This window comes from Dermochelys coriacea, chromosome 3, assembly GCF_009764565.3.
Source record: "Dermochelys coriacea isolate rDerCor1 chromosome 3, rDerCor1.pri.v4, whole genome shotgun sequence".
Taxonomy (NCBI): domain Eukaryota; kingdom Metazoa; phylum Chordata; order Testudines; family Dermochelyidae; genus Dermochelys; species Dermochelys coriacea.
Window position 1 is genome coordinate 206,441,775 of NC_050070.1, and position 17,655 is coordinate 206,459,429.

Genomic DNA, 17,655 nt, shown 5'->3' on the forward strand with positions numbered 1-17,655 from the left:
TCTTCTGGCCTCCTCTGCTTAACAGGGAATGAGCAAGACGACCTGGAAGACTTGAAACTGGGGAACCAGTTTCCCCCACTCGGAATTGAAGAAGCAACTAGAGCTGGCAGGTGAACCTGGGCTGTCACAGTGACAGAGCTCTCCGGAAACGAGGATGTAGCCAGGACTGGCCCAGGAGCCAACCTCAGATCCAGAGATAGACACAGAACCATATCCCTTACTACCAAAGACGGAACAGAGCTCTGCTTCAGAACCATAGCAGTCTTGTCGGAATCAGGCAGATCTGACAGTTCTGATGCACAGGAACCAGCACTGCTAACATCAGCTGTTTTGTCTCTATGCCACTTTTTCTCGGCACCACAACCAAAGGCTCTGGTGGCCCAGAATCTGACACACTGAGCTATTCCATTTTTCTGGATCCAGAAGTAAAAGTCAGAACCAACCCCAGTCCTGCAGCCACAAGGGTTCTGTCAGGGTTGGATAGCTAGGAGGCACAAAGTATGGGCACCTCTCTTGACCTCTTTTTTGGAACCAGGGCAGTGGGATCTGATCACATGCCCTACAGTTTGTGCATCTGTAGCCTCAGAGGATTGACTGAGGGAGCTACAGTAGCTGAGTCCAACCCCAACAGAGGTTGAGATTTCTTGGAATCCATCAGTTGCTTGAAGCTTCTGGTAGCCACAGGGGCTGAGACTAGTCTCTTAGGGCATGTCTTCACAAGCAATGTTAAAGCACTGGCCGCAGCAGCACTTTAACTGGGTAGGGCTGGGTAGTCGCGGCATAGCACTGGAAGAGAGCTCTCACAGCACTATAAAAAAAAAAAACCACCTCCACATGAGGAATAGCTAACAGTGCTGTCTACACTGGCATTTTACAGCACTGAAACTTGCAGTGCTCGGGGTGTGTGAGCGAGAAAGTGGCAGCACAGTAAAGTGCCATTGTAGACAAGATCTTAGACCTATGATCCAAGTCCAGAGGATCTAACCGCAAAAATAAACAAAACCCTGGTGATAATCAAGGTTGAACAGACAGTGAGTATGTAGCTTGTGGTTCAAACAATATCAAACAAAACAACTGTTTCACTTGAAAACACGCTGGGGTTGATTTTACCACCAGGTGATAACCCAGGTGCCAATGAATTTCAGGGTGTGTCTAGAGCCAACACTGATTAGAAATGGTACAGAGGAGTCTGTGATACACATTGTGAAGAGAAAATTCAGGTTCTCAGTTGCATGGGACAGGTAACATGAAAAAAAATACACCTTTTTGATTTTCCCTGGAAAATGCACTATTTGGTAGAGGTAGGACTTTTGGTAGATCCTTGCATTAGAACAGCCTTTTAGTCACGATCATCAGCTGGGGACAAGTAAAATGGGTGGGAAGGAAAGAACGCAAAGTGGTCCTGGCTCAGAATAGCCTTCATGTCTGAAACCTTGTGATAAAATTAAATTTAGGACACATCACATCACTTCCCCTTCTCCTCCACCGCTCTCAGCAGTTCAAAATCAGAGATGAAAAATTAATGCATTTGGAGAAAAATATTAAATAGGATAACCGTGATCAGATTACTGAATCATCTGCATAGTCCAATCCTGAACACTTACCTGAAGGGGTCTTCCAATCTATGTAATTATCTGAGGTCAATCACGTCACAGCTAAACCACTTTAAAACTGTGCAAGTTACTAAGAGAATGGATATAACTAATCCAATTAACTTAGCACACTTGGCTCCTGGTGCATAGAAAATGGTTCACGAAGTATCTGAACTGCTAAATGAGGTGAAAAACACAATCTAATTCAAAGTTAAGACTGAAAAACTCTTGTGTTATTAGTGCTTCTTGTGCCTATGTATTACTGGGTCCCAAAATAAACATGCTATTTTACATATTAACATTAGGGAGGTGAACCCACAATCAGCCGGACAACCACCCATGTTTGTATTCCTGAGAATCCATTCTTCGCTCTCTCTCTCCTCTCCCACACAGTTATAAGAAATGTATACAGCCTTTACTGTGAAAACCAAATGACATTTTCTTCCACTCCAACCTCGATTCTTAGTTAAACTGCTGTGAATTCCAAACTGGCTATTGACATCGTTTGTAATTTCACAGTAAAGTAATAGGAAATATTTTAAGAAATCCCAAAGTGTGAAATAAGATTACTTTTTCCAAAAAATACGCAGATCTATTTAATGCTTTGTGCTTTGCTGCATCTATATGGTAATCCATTATAGCACACTTGAAATAGAAATTAGGTATTACTACTGATCAACACATCAGGGTATCTGTCAGTTCTTTTAACTGATTATCCATAGTTCTTTTTCTTCTGGGTTTACTGCATGACTAGGAATAATGTGAAGTTTCAACCTTAGTTTATACAGGATGCTGCTTTTTGAAAGAAAGCCTTTTGTTTTTAAACTTGGTTTTCATTTTGTATGTGTAGAAAGAATCCCACATCTCAGATTATTAGGGTGAATGCATCATTTTTAGCAGATTCACAGTCTCGATTAATAATGCAGTTTCTGGGGGGAAATATAAGATATAATGCTTCTATTTTCCCAACTTTATTTAGCAATATAGGGTTGCAAACCTGCACCCAGTAATGCCCACTACCCAGTGCTTTTAAGGGTAACTCCATAAAGTAGCTATCCATGTGGAAGGGGAGAAAATTCCTTCCTGACCCCAGCAGGTTTCCAGTTACACCTTTAAGCAAGAGAAATAATCCTCATAATTGTCTTAACTTATACAGCTATAACTGCAGGTGGACTGAAACACACTGTGCTCAGTGCCTTACTAAAAAAAGCCAGACAGCGAGTGTATTCTTGTTGACTGGATAGGGAAAGAAAAGGTGTATGCCAGTGAAATGGAGATGGTGTTAGTCATGGGTTACATATCCAGAAAGCAACAAATGTTTGATGCAAACTCTCACATTACAGGGAAGTCCTATTATTCAGCTGGTGAATGGATCTGCCCTGAGCTAACAGAGATCCAAGGAAGCTCTTCTACTTGGCTATGCGTGTGTTCTGCAATTTTGCTGATACCTGTAAACAAAGATTTGGACCTTTAGTATTAAAGGATTCCAATGGTAAGGCCTATAGCAAATTAGGATGTAAGCTATTATTCACGGACTTCAGAGCTTGGTTGAAGCACTCAGAGGCCACTGAAGTTAGGATGCCAGCAGCAGCTCAATCTAGATTGCAGAATACTCTCTTAATTACATCACAGGCAAACATTTATAAGTACTTGAAGCCAAGTGGAATGTGTGCCCAACCATGCAACTGATTCCTTCATGCTCCAAAGAAGCACCTTAAAATTAATATTTTAGAAGTGGAACATAAACAGCATACTGCAAATTTTACAACAGAAAGCTATCAAAATATTTTAAGGACACACTAGGGCAGATATGTCTGAATGAACCACAGTCATGGTAGACAGAGCCTTAGGAGGTACAGAACGCCCTTTCCCATGTGTAAGAGAGAATCAACACTCATGAACTGAAGAACTCCCTCCAAAGGTCGGAGATATAGCGAGGAGAGAAAGGGTATGATGATAATTCTACTATTAAAAATAAAAACTGCTTAACTTGCGAGGACCAACAATAGACTGAAGATCTACCAACCTGGCAAACTTTCACATTCCATATGCCAGAGTAAGCTCTCATACATACATAGGAGAAGAGAAGGCAGAGTTGCAGAGGCTCCCAGAATAAGATATGGCTGAACAAGAGGACATAGACTGGAAGTCTTACGCTGGCCCCATTTTTATGTGAATAAAAATAAATGGTTTGTCAATGCTACAGTTGATTATTTAGGTTTGAGTCAAGCTGTTTAAAACAAAATATTGCTAACATACTGTAATATGTATGAAGTAGTACTGCATTGAGATTTTTACATATAGTGAGATGATGCAACATTCATGACAGTCTCGCCATAGTCCATAGATGGCTGAAAATTGTATAATTTTAAAATATATTTATGCTAGTTATGTAGCACTGAAAGGAACACACATTCTCTTGAAGAGTGTTGGTCTTTGGGGTTATTGGGCTCACCTTAAATATACAGTCTCAGTGAGTATTTGCCTGACAGACTGACGCTTCTAAGGTGTATCCAGGGTTGTGAGACACCTTGCAATCACCTGCCCTTAGTGTGAGGAAGTCTTTACTGGACCTGCTATGAATCAGTGCCCTGAAAACACCAGCCTCAGGCAACACAGGCACTACCTTCCAGGCCTCGCTCTCTCTGCAGCAAGAATCATACACCCTAGGTGCCAACTCTATGGGTGCTCTAGCCCTGGAGCACCCACAGAAAAAAATTAGTGGGTGCTCAGCACCCATCAGCAGCCAGTAACCCTCCCTCCTTCCAGCACCTCCCGCCAGCCAATCAACTCCTTCCCCTGCCTCCTAGTGCCTCCTGCCCACCATGATCAGCTGTTTTGTGGCATGCAGGAGGCGCTGGGAGGGAGGGGAAGAAGTGGGGATGGGGCATGCTTGGAGGAGGGGTGGAACTGGGTCAGAAGAGGTGGGGAGTTGGGAGAAGGGGTGGAATGGGGGCAGGGCCTGCGGTGGAGTGGGAAGAGGGGGGCACAAGTAGGGGTTTGGGGTGGGAGTTTGAGCACCTGCAGGGCCCGGAGCAAGCCGGCGCCTATGCACACACCAACCCTCACGTCCTATTAGCATCCCTCTGGAGCACTCAGCCCTTGTTCCGATGAACACAGTCAGAACTCTCAGACTCACTATTCCCAAAGGAACGGTACACACCAGTTTATAAAATTCAACTCAGGATCACTCTACTCAACACACAGCACTTAGAGATACATATAGTGAAAACCTGAATAAATTTATCATCAAAGAACAGAGATTCAAGTGATACTGGAAACAAATGGTTACGTATAAAACAAAATTATAACACTTTCTAGAGCTTAAACTTAATCCACATGCATTCCCCTATTTCCTACAAGATAGTTTACCCCGAAAGCCTTTTCCCAGGATTTTTAAGCAGTTTGGCTGAGACCCCATTCCTATAAGATCAAGCCCACTGGCCTGTCCTTAGAGGACGGAATCCCTGGCGATTCATCTGCACTCCAGATATAACCCGTTTTTGTTTTTCCCTCCAGCCCTGCAATCTCCTGATTTGCATTTAGCTCAGACTGTAAATGGGCATCCATTGTGAACCATATAATACTTAATTTGGACATGATCAGCTACAGTGAGGTAAGCATCATTTCCCCTCTGCCTGCCAAGGGCATATGCATCACCATTCTATGACCTGCCTTAACTCAGAGTGCTAGAGAACATAATTTTTAGTATAAATATATAACTACATATTTTCCATATATATCTATCTATCTCTGACAATGAGGTGACACAGGCTTTCATTAGAGACCATACCGGACATTCTTTGGCAGAGCAGAAGGTAGAGATCAGACCCTTATGTATACCTGTGCCCTCTGCCAATTGACATCAAGAGGTCCTTGGGTCACACAGACATCTTAACATTTGCTTAATTATCTTGTATGCTGTATATTATTTACACTACCTTTCCCAAAAAAGGAAGTGGTGACCTATGTTCCATTAAGTTCCTATTATGACTGTATGCACAACCCGAGTACGTGCACACACAAGTGAATTTGTTCACAACTGCACAAATAAATTTAGGACATAAAAGTATATATACCTATTCCATTCAGATTCTTAAACCACGCCCATCATAAGGGCATGTGTGTACCATACATTCGTATCTTCCTTTCTGAAAATATGGGCCTTTAAGTTTTTATATCTAGACATATTTCTAAAGACCAATAATTAGTTCTAGACTGAAACAAGCAATACTGCATAGTATGCGTTTGTGCAAGTTCAAATATTTTTATTCATTATGAACTTTGAAAAGAAAAAAATATATACCTTCATGGGAAAACAAGCGTAAAACCTAGATCTTTCTGCAATATAATTCTTATTATAATCTTTTGTCTTCCTGAAAGAGCTGGCACTTATGAAAGTTAGGAAACTATGCTTTTGTGTTTAAAAACAAGCAACTGCAGGGATTTGGAAGAAAACAATCTCCAAGCTAGGCCCCATACAGCACAATACAATTGTCTAGCTGCACTAAGGAAGTGGAAGGGGATTTACTTTTCTTTGTCTGAGCATTAGATATTGGCTGTTGTCTGAGGTAATATATCAGAGGTTCCTAAGCATGAATGGCTATAAGAGAAATCAAGTTATCTCAAAATCCAGTTGTCTCAATTACCTACTCTGGCAGTGAATGCCACAGATTACTATATGTTATGTAAGATTACATTTATGTAAATATAGTCTCATAAAAGGTGCATCATGACCAAGTTCAGCCTTAATGAACAATGCCTTCTCTAGTCACAGAAAATTATAGCACAGACAATGGTAATATGAGCGTCCTGAAAATATTCTGTTACTTCAACAGGGAGTGACCATCGAGGAAGAGAGGGAAATTCAGTCTTCACATTTATCCAATTTTTAAGCTCCATGGTAAGACTGAGTAAGGGTGCTAATTATTTCAGTTGTGATGGTAATTGATACAGAACCACTGGGAACTGGACTGAGGCCAAAATCATTTTACAAAAGATTCCAGAGAGCTGAGATTTAAAAACTTACATTTTTTGTTTAGTCATAAAAACATTCCAAAATAGTCATTGTGAACAAGTATTGATGTTGGATGTTATTGCCTTTTAATTTAATAGTCTTTCCCCCTTCTGATTGTTTCATATCCATTACTGTATTAGTTTTAATTAGATATTAGGTATATAAACACTAAAGCTGATGTGCAGACAAGTATTCCAAATTAAAGCAGAAGCAGCCTTCTCTATTTGAAACTAAAAAGGTTTTATGCTTTCAAACTATTTGTGGAGAAGGGAGTTACTTTCTTTTGTTTTAAACAAACATTAGGTGTCACTCTAAAACAGTAGCAAATACCACCAAAATATACTGGAAAAAGTAAAAAAAATTATGTAAATCCCCTTCCTAAATATGTTTATTGATTCTTAAACTCAGATAGCCCTCAGCACCTGTATTGAGGATGTTTTAATCCTAACTAATTAACTACTTACCTAATTAGAAGAAAATATTGGGAAAACCTTGGCTCCTGCTGAAATAGGATTACATATGGTAAACTAAACAACCAATTAATTTCATCTCCTATGGCTTGAGGTATGAATGTTTAATTTATTGGTATTTACACTGTTTTCTCTGTCCTATATTCACATTGAGGTATCCTTTGGTCTATGAGTTAAGAGCTCCTTCCAAAGGACCATTCTCCTTTGTGTTACATTACTAACAGTGTAACAGAGATAATGAGTGATAAACTTACTAGTAAAATGGGTTGTCATCTTATTTCCAACAGATGACCATTACAGAGCAGGTAACTCCTAGTTTTATGGAAATATCTCATCTGTGGATTTCCTCTTCCTCATGCTGTTGATAACTATACAATACATATTCCTGAATGGTAAACATCTCAGTAAGTCTTATCCACCAATATCCTTTGATTTCTATTAGCTTTCAAAGTTTTTGGTTCTCTTTCAAGCCTTTAAAGCCTTGTTTCAGTGAAGTAACTAAGCGCATGTTTAAAATTAAGTAAATGTAAGGCTTTTAATGCATTTTATTCAGCAAAACACAACCATGAGATTTAAACACATGCATAAGCAATTTGCTGAATCAGGACCTAATTCTGTTATGTTCATAAAAGTTACTGTGCAATATTTTTCTATTTTACACAGTATTTTTGTCCTAAGTGTTTTCAATTTTTTTTTTAAAAGTATTAGTCACCCATACAGTGCCTTGCATTTTTAAAATGAATGTGGAAAACATGAAATACTAACATACACTAGCTGGGTGGGTATTAGCTCTGTTTCTTGAGTGGAAAAATAGACAATTACTTTTCCAAGACCACAGAGTAAATTAATATAGACTCAAGTTTAAAACTCAGGGAGCAACTACCTTCTGATTCCTTGCTCAGTCCACAGTGCCTTCCTCTTACTCTTCGGGGGGGGGGGGGGGGATATTTTTCTGCTGTTGCCATTGAAGAGCTAAAATACCTATACAATAGCTAACATGACTCTGTTCTGCCTCATGTATAAACTTAATAGCTAAATTCCTACAGCAGATTCTTTTATTAGTATTAACATAAATAGCAGAAAATGTAGCTTGATTTTCAGATTACAGGTTGAAAATGACCACCACAAAATTCTGGAATATACAAGTCAAAAGATAAGAGACTGAAAATTCCAGATTGCCCAAACTCTCATTTCATAATTTTTTTTCAAAATTACAGACACACATTAAGATGACCAAGTGTTTTTGTAATTGTTTATAATCCTAGTTTATTGGCAACTAAAACGTAGATTCATAGATACTAAGGTCAGAAGGGACCATTCTGATCATCTAGTCCGACCTCCTGCACAGCGCAGGCCACAGAATCTCACCCACCCACTCCTATGAAAAACCTCACCCATGTCTGAGCTATTGAAGTCCTTAAATCATGGTTCAAAGACTTCAAGGAGTAGAGAAGCCTCCCTCCAGTCAACCATGCCCCATGCTACAGAGGAAGGCAAAAAACCTCCAGGGCTCTCCAATCTGCCCTGGAGGAAAATTCCTTCCCGACCCCAAATATGGCAATCAGCTAAACCCTGAGCATATGGGCAAGATTCACCAGCCAGATACCCAGGAAAGAATTTTCTATAGTAACTCAGATCCCATTCATCTAATATCCCATCTCAGGAGATTTGGCCTATTTACCCTGAATATTTAAAGATCAAATGCATTTATAGATGCATGTAAGACAAAAGATGGAGTGTTTCACTGATCCTTGCTCTGTAAGTAGGAAGATCAGTACGCAGGAATTAAGAACAACCTTAATTAAATTTCATTTTAAATTTTTGCATTGAAGAGTCTTCTTTTCTTCCTGGTTCTAGAAAATAATCCCCATTGCTAATGCCATTTTAAGTATAAAGTCAGCACTGGAGAATTGGTTCCCAGCTGAAGACAAAAATTCACTTTTGGACTAACATCAAAGAAAGATATCGCAGTCTCCAAATTGCTTTTTTAGCAACACTAACAGGGAAATCAATTACAGCTGCTATATGCTCAGCACTTTGGAAAATCTGGCCACCTCTTTAGGTAGCTACAAATGGATTTAGAAACCTAATTTTAGACAGCCATTGTTATCTGGGACTTCATGGGCAGATTAGGATTATACTGTGTGATATGGCTTCTGGAGTACATTAAGAGCACTTTCATTTTCTGTTCATACAGTTGAGATTCATCCACTACAGTAGTGACGTTTCCTCCCATCCAAATGCACTTAAGCAGCCACTCTAATCAGATTATCCCTGAAATAATCTTATCCATTACAGTTCCATTCCTCTTAATTTTTGCTTAAACTAGGATGGTCTTAATTTAATTATTTGGTTAATCTCTCTGCCACGCCCAGTACAAAAGGCAGGGACCACAGACCAAGTGCTGATTGCGGGTTTGCTGTTATGTGTAGAACAAGGTTCTCCATTGATTATAAGCAAAACAGATCTAGACATACCAACAGTTCAGCCCTGCATTTAACACAGTCACACACCCAAATATCTCTCAACCTCTTGTATTTTCTTTGTATCAAGATCAAGTATTGCTGTCAAAATGGCTACCCCAATTAAAAAAAAAATGAGTACAGGCTAAATAGCTCTTATTACACCAGTCTAGTAAATTTAAACTCTTCTTGAGGTTTCATATCGACATGGAAGAGGAGTACTCCATCTGTTGTTGTCAGGACACACATCCCCACTATTAGTGCCTTGACTTACACATTTTTAAGCATTCATATTACCCCTCAGAAACAGCCAACATGTAATAGAATTGACTTTGCTTAAGCAAGCCTTCCCTCCTATCCCATGACTACTTGCTTTGCTTAAGAGCCGCTGTCACAGGATAGGAGGGAAAGTCCGCTCCTGGATCACTAACTGGTTAAAAAACAGGAAACAGAGTACCAATAAATGGTCAGTTTCAGAATGGAGAGAGGTAAATAGCAATGTTTCCCAAGAATCTGCATGGGGCCAGCCCTGTTCAACATATTCATAAATTATCTGAACAAAGGGGTAAACAGTGAGGTGCCAAGTTTGCAGAGGATATAAAATTACTCAAGATAGTGAAGTCCAAAGCAGATTGCGAAGAGCTACAAAGAGATCTCACAAAACTGGGAAACAGGGCAACAAAATGGCAGATGAAATTCAGTGTTGACAAACACAAAGTAATGCATATTGGAAATAATTCCAAATATACATACAAAATGACGGGGTCTAAATTAGCTGTTACCACTCAAGAAAAAGATCTTGGAGTCATTGTGTATAGTTCTCTGAAAACATCTGCTCAGTGTGCAGCAGAAGTCAAAAAAACTAAATGTTATGAACCATCAGAAAAGGGGTAAATAAGAAGACAGAAAATATCCGTAATACCACTAAATAAATCCATGGTATGCCCACACCTTGAATACTGCGTGCCGTTCTGGTTGCCACATCTCAAAAAAGATACATTAGAATTGGAAAAGATACAGAGAAGGGCAACAAAAATGATTAGGGGGATGGAACAGTTTGCATATGAGGAGACATTAAAAAGACTGGGACAGTTCAGCTTGGATAAGAGATGATTAAGGGGGGATACGATAGAAGTCTCTAAAATCATGAATGATATGGACAAAGTGAATAAGGAAGAGTTATTTACTTCTTCACATAACGTAAGAACCAGGGGGCACCTGATGAAATTAATGAGCAGCAGGTTTAAAATTAACAGAAGGAAGGAAGTACTACTTCACACAACGCACACTCAGCCTATGGAATTCTTTGCCAGGGGATATTATGAAGGCCAAAGTATAACCGCATTCAAAAAAGAATTAGATAAACTAATGAAGGATAGATCCATCAACGGTTATTGGCCAAGATGGTCAGGGATGCAACTGCATGGTCTGGGTGTCCTTAAACTTCTGTCAGAAGCTGCGAGTGGATGACAAGGGATGGATCACTCAATAATTGCTCTGTTCATGCCCTCTGAAGCATCCAGCATTGGCCACCGTTGGAAGACACAATACTGGAATAGATGGACCATTGGCTGACCCAGTATGGCTTATTTTCTTCATTTAAATACTGGACAAAAGTGAAGTCTTCTGCTTCCTACATAGACAAAAGGAGTTTCCCACCCATGTAGATAATCCATCTCTCACTGCTGCCTGCAAGGCTGAATCCTGACCCTACTTCTTTGTCTTCAAGCATTCTGTAGTCTGCCACTGTCAGTCCTCTCAATTCTCCTCAGAATCATTTCCTTGTATTTTTGCTCTGTCTTCTCAGGCAGTCCCAGAGAATGAAGCACCTTTTCTCCTTTTAGTTTTCATACACTGAAAATCTTGCTGTAATAGGTAAAATGAGTTTACAGGGAAAATCCCATTTACATTTTTGTTCTCTTTGCCTTAATTCTTCTGTTGCTTTCCTGACTCAAAGTTTCAGTGAAGTCTTCAAAGACTTTGATTTAATGCCCTCAGAAAAAAAAGTTTTTTGCTCTTACATCTCCTATGAGTCACAGGATTCTCTCAGATGTTAGTAGTGCCTCTTAATAATTACAACTCTAGGACAACTTCCAGTTTTTGGGGTGAGAGAAACTGGTTTCAGAGCTCCATCAATAACTATTTCTGCTTTAAATTCAGTGCATCTTAAAGCTTTGCACCAGCAGAGGAGGTTTCCTTTATTCCAAAATTTTCAGAAACTCTTTATTCTCATATTATTTCTTCACTAAGTCAAGTCATTTCTTGCCATCTCTTTTTGAGCTGCTTGATCTAAGGAGTGAAGATTCAGGACTGCATCAGTAGCTTCTCCAACTCCATGTTCCACAGCGTGCTCATCCTCTAAACTAGCTGGACAATTTTAAATATTTTTCAGGGCTGGGTGTTTAGTTTTAATACTGTTTGGATAGCTTTAGTTCCAAGGGAAATAACTGCATATCAGTTTAACTGCTGGAAGTCTGTGCTTGTTTTTCCATTTTTAACTTTCACTCAAAGCTGCAGATCTTCAGAGAGTGGCAGGTAGCACCCTGTTAAATACTTAAGAAGTGGAGGGACCATCTTTTAGGTTATGGGAACTGGGGAGGTTGTTAATGGAAGCAGATTCCGTAGCTGCTAACTCAAAATTCAAGTTCAAACCATCATCCTCAGTGGGTCCACCTGACTGGCTCAGGATCTACAACTGTTAAAATTTACACCTGATCTACACTTAAAAGTTAGGATGACATAGCTACGGCACTCCTGGGTGCGAAAATATTCACACCCCGGAGCACCATAATTATGCCAACCTAACCCCTGGGATAGACATGGGTAGACCAACAGAAAACCACCTTCCATTTCCATAGGAGGCATCTACGCTATGTTACTACAGTGGCACAGCTGCACTGCTGTAGCTGAGCCATTACAGTGCCCGCATTCACGAACACGGGCCTGAATTACAAACAGGATTTCTGAATAAGGTATATATAGCTAACCATAGTTCCAGCAAAAAATAAATCCAGGCAGGTCAAAACAGCTGGTAGACATTTCTTGGTCAGAAGTGGAGATTGATTTGAGGACGCATTTTAGTTCCAGAACAAAATAGGGTCATCCTAATTTCTCCTGTGACAACCTACATTCAAATGAAGTTATGGGCTTCCTATGATTTTGTAAAGAATTCAGCATGTGCATCAGAGTACTTTATACTGGTATATTTAGCCTCTTTTCACTTCCTTGAAGTGAATATGCAGTGTGTATGTTGTCTCTCCACCTGAAGTCCAGGGAAAAGGTGATCTTAGTAGAATTATTTGAGAATGTTTTTAATCCATGGTAGCTGCAGGATCTTATCCATATCCCAGGAATTGAGAACAATAATTCACATCTCAAAACTATTGTTTCATGCTGTTTACAGTCAGTCAGTCATTAAAACTGACTTTTTGCATGCCAAAGTAATTTGCAACCAACCAAAGCCTCAAAACTTCTTCCCTCATTGGTCTCCATGGATCTTGATAGCCTTAACACATTCTTCCGTTACGTGTCTGTACCACAATGGGGTTCTGGGCCATGATTGGAGCTCCTAAGTGCTACTGTGATACAAACAATAAATATATCGTAGACCAGACATCCTTATCAAATTCACACAAGCACTTTCAAATGAATATCAAACATCTCATTTCCCCCCTTCCTTCAGCAATGTAGTTCCCCTCACATGATTTTTCCTTACTTGCCTTCACTCCCTTAAGCTGTCTGTATTCGCAAAAAGAAAAGGAGTACCCGTGGCACCTTAGAGACTAACAAATTTATTAGAGCATAAGCTTTCGTGAGCTACAGCTCACTTCATCGGATGCATCCGATGAAGTGAGCTGTAGCTCACGAAAGCTTATGCTCTAATAAATTTGTTAGTCTCTAAGGTGCCACGGGTACTCCTTTTCTTTAAGCTGTGTTAAATGTGTTAAAAAAAACATGTGTTAAAGATCTGACATGTTAAAATACAAATTGCTTTGTCTACCCTAGGGACAATCCCAGCATGCCAGTTTTCTGTTTCTGGTCATAATTACGACTATTTAAAAACATTACTTTTTAGTTGAAAGAAAAAAATATCTGATCCCTGGGTGAATTCCAAATGATATCTGTTTCCTTCAGCTAAGATGATATATATATTTTTAAAAATGTTTAAACTTGTTAGCACTGCAGAATCAATATAAACTACCAACAAGTGTACTCTGTTCTTTAGTGGTTTGCACAGTCATTAAAACTGTTAGCCAAGTTCCAAATACAGAGTCTCTATTTCAGAAGGTGATGTGCAAGACTGACAGACACATGTTGGCTTTTACATCTCAACTTGAATTTGCAGCGCTATTCGAAAACCATCCCTTTTTTCTATGAAGTGCAAAACTTAGATCCAGTTGTTATTGATGCTTTGTCTGCACTGGAGAACTGAACTGTTTGTAATTAATCATTTTCTGCACCAATTGAGACACAAAAACAATTCAGTGCATCCACATTAGGCATGCTGATCAGTTATCTTTCTCCCAGGCACCCACATTGGCATTACCTTAAACCGTTTCATTTCAAATGCTTTTTGAGTACTTATCTTCACCTCAGAGGGGTGTCAGGATCCAGTAACTTGTTAGATCTTTCTCTAGGCACCTTCCCCAGGCCCTGTGAGGGATAGAAATGGGGAGTGGGACCGTCTTGGACCTCTCTCCAGCCCTACTTCTCTAAGGGAAATGACATACCTCTGCCATTGGCCCCACCAGCCAATGAAGCACAGCTGGTTTGCTAGCTAAGGACCAAAATAGGGGGGCACTAGTGAAGAAAAAGGGACATATCTAAGGGATAGAAAATGCAGTGTGGTGGCCAATAAGCATAACTCAGGGGAAGCCCTCATCTTTCTCTGCAACACTGCTCTCAGCGGGTACATCAGAATTGTTTCACCAACTGAGGACATGAGCAAGGGGAACTTGTAGAGGTTGAGGGTATTTCTGGAGGGGAAATGGGGGAGATGATGTGGGGGGGCAGAGAGGAGACTCTTCGGTGGTGAACCAAAGGTGGTTTGCCAACTGAGGCAGCTATGGAAAGACAGCTCCTCTGTCCACACTGACACAAACATCTGAGGCAGGAATAACAAAATCAGTGGTTTGTTAACCCCCAGAAATAGTGTGTGTGAAATGTTCCTTAGAACTGAATCACTTGTATGTGGATGTTTTACACCTTTCAATTGAGTAAAGGGAAACAAATATTACTGAGCATGTAAGTTTTTCTACTATATAGAAGGCCAGAGACATGTGGGAGCTTTAGAAATGTGTAGCAATATTTTTTATTTTCAAACACAAACTTAAGAGTAAGACTACACACAGATGTGTGTTAAAAAATCCCACTAGCTAGGCTGAAGGGCGTCTTTAGCTCAAGTGTATGTTTTAACTTGCCTTTTTGCTTTTCATTTTCTTCTCTCTGTGAAAGTTCTAAGAGCATGTCACTAACACTGGACATCATGAGCTAGGAAGAATCTTTGGGTATCTGAAATCCTAGAATGATGCACTCACAGAACTTTAGTGAAGCAGGAAATGAACAGTGAATTTTGGAGTAAAGCATGCTTGGAGGGAAATGGAGAAAGAAATTTTAAAATGCAAGACAAGACTTATTCTGCTGCTGAAAACTTTCCTAAAGCATAGTGGAGACATTCAGCAGTCAAGTCTGTGCTCCCCATAATTTTCATTTCAGTTTCCATTTCATCAATATGGGCAGGAAAACATTTGTTGGTGGGTCAACAAGACAGAAACATGCACAAGAAACATGATTCAAAGTGAAGGGATAACTTACAAAGTTATTCTAATGTGTTTTTAGCTATTTCATCTCTAATTATAAATCATACCTTGCTACCAGTAAACAAACCCTCAACCCCTTAATGTGCTGAAGCATTCTTATTCACACTTTGAAAAATGAGAAGTTTTGATTGGCAGGTTAAATTTAATTTTTCTCCTAGTCTGACGTAGCTACCACAACATAAAGGGTGTTCAGTGCTTTGAAAAAAACATAGATGAAAAGAGTATGTAGGGAATTCTTAACTGCAGAAAGTTAAAGGATTTATAATATCTTTAGAAATAATGTATCACTTTTATACCATAAATGTCATCTCATTCAAGGCACTGGCAGAGGCGACACTATTAGACACAGTATCCCCAACAACACAAATTAACATACAGAATATTTATCTCCAGATTGTGTGTTTTATATTTCTACAATATTTATGGTCTACAATAATTTAAATGTGATTTTTAGCTATATTTTTCATTAGCATTCATCAGAAAGCCTAAAAGGCTGAAGTCAAGTGATTTTAAAAAATCCTTTATTCTGATTGGAAAAAACTGACTAATACACTATATAATAGTGATTATAGGAGGAGTCTAGAACTAGGCTCCATATAATGTTGCAAGATGAAATAGCTTTTATTTTCATTTTGAATTTCTTAGGTATGGATATTACTCAAGCTCATGGTATTCATGCATCATAATACAGAGTTTATTTCTGAAAATTTATATAAAAAAAAAGAAGTGTTACTAAATACAGGGCCTGAATCTTATATAGTCACTGACACTTGTGCAAAATGGGAATAAAACAATACCACCATTTTGATTTGTGCGTATTAAATTTACTCTGCACAGGTGTAAATGACTACGCAAGGAATGAAGTGGTGAAGAATAATATTTGTAGGTCTCACCGTGAAGTAAACAGTGTAATAAGATAACTTACTTCAAAAAGAAACAGAATGGAGTCCAGCTCCTCCCTTTGTGATTTATTCCCTGCAATATAGAAAACAATATTTCATATCAAAATAACGTGGTTTGTTATTCTATAATCGCAAGAAAACATAAAAAGTAACAGAATGATTTTTTAATTTAAGTCAACTGAAAGGCTTTGAGCCAGTACAGAAAGGTATATTCCCATATTGCACTATTAGCAGTTATCAACATTTAAGGCCCCAATCCTGCAAACTCATATCTTCTTGCTTAACTTAAAGCACATGCATAGTTCCACCCAAGAACCTTAATGTTAATTAAAGTCAAAGGAACTCTTCATACGATTAAAATTGAGCACAAGCATATTTACAGGATCTGGGACTTATATTATTCCGCAACAAAATATATAAACATTTGGTGTATATACAATGCTTAATTTTTTGCCAAGGCATAATCTATATTAAATTCATCATTACAGTCTTTAAATAGCTTTCAGTTAATAAAGAGAATGTATTTAAACATATATTTTTTAAAATGTGTTTTTTAAATAAGCCATTTGAAGACTAGTTAATCCTTTCCTTCCCTGATAAGGCCTTGTCTACACACAAGTTGTACTAACTTAAATTGGTTTTTAAATGGATTTAGTTAAATCAGTGCAAATTCAAAAACCTATCTGAACACACTTATCAGTTTAAAACCAGTTATATCGGATTAGCTGGTGCTTGTAAATTTACCAACGCAAACTAAACACATTTAAGTCAACTTAAAACTGGCTCATGAGTGTCCACACAGCATTTTTCACGGATTTAACTAAATTGCTTTAAAAATCTCAACTTTAGTTGACATGGTGCAAATTTGTGTGCAAACCACACCTATGCTATAAACAGTAGCAAATTGCCATTTCCACATGTGCCATAGAAGTTGAAAAACTGCCACCAATTTTCTGAATGTTCCAACTGCACTTCAGATATTCAGGGTCTTGCTGAAACTCCTGCACCGTATGCATACAATACACACACAGAGCTAGAGCTCCAAGCAAGACAAGCAAAAATCTCATCCATCAAAATATCTTTTGCCCTATAGAAAGACCCACTGTGATGGGAGCCAGGAGACCATAAGGCCTAGTCTCACCTCTTCTACCAACTAGTGTTAATAATTTTCTGTTAATTTCACACCCCTTTTGGGCAAGGACTCATATTCCCTTGTTTGAAGCAGACAAATATCATGTGAGAGCTGGAGAACTCCTGTTCAAATCCCTTCTCCTCATTAGAGGGAGAAATTGAACCAACTTCTCCTACATACTAGGTAACTACATTAAAGAACTGGGTTAAAGATTACAAGGGAGGCCCCTGCTGCCTCTGGCTCCTCCTCCTCCATTCCAAT

At 39.0% G+C, this 17,655-nt stretch overlaps 1 protein-coding gene across 5 annotated transcripts in view; it reads right to left on the reverse strand.

Moving 5' to 3' along the window:
- The window catches only part of RALGAPA2 (Ral GTPase activating protein catalytic subunit alpha 2), a 298,342-nt gene that overhangs the window by 263,591 nt on the left and 17,096 nt on the right, over positions 1 to 17,655 (reverse strand). For all 5 annotated transcript variants that reach the window (XM_038398015.2, XM_038398014.2, XM_043512164.1 and 2 more), the window contains exon 3: positions 16,286 to 16,335. In XM_038398015.2, the coding sequence (XP_038253943.1) occupies positions 16,286 to 16,335 (50 nt within the window). The remainder of the gene's footprint in view (positions 1 to 16,285; positions 16,336 to 17,655) is intronic.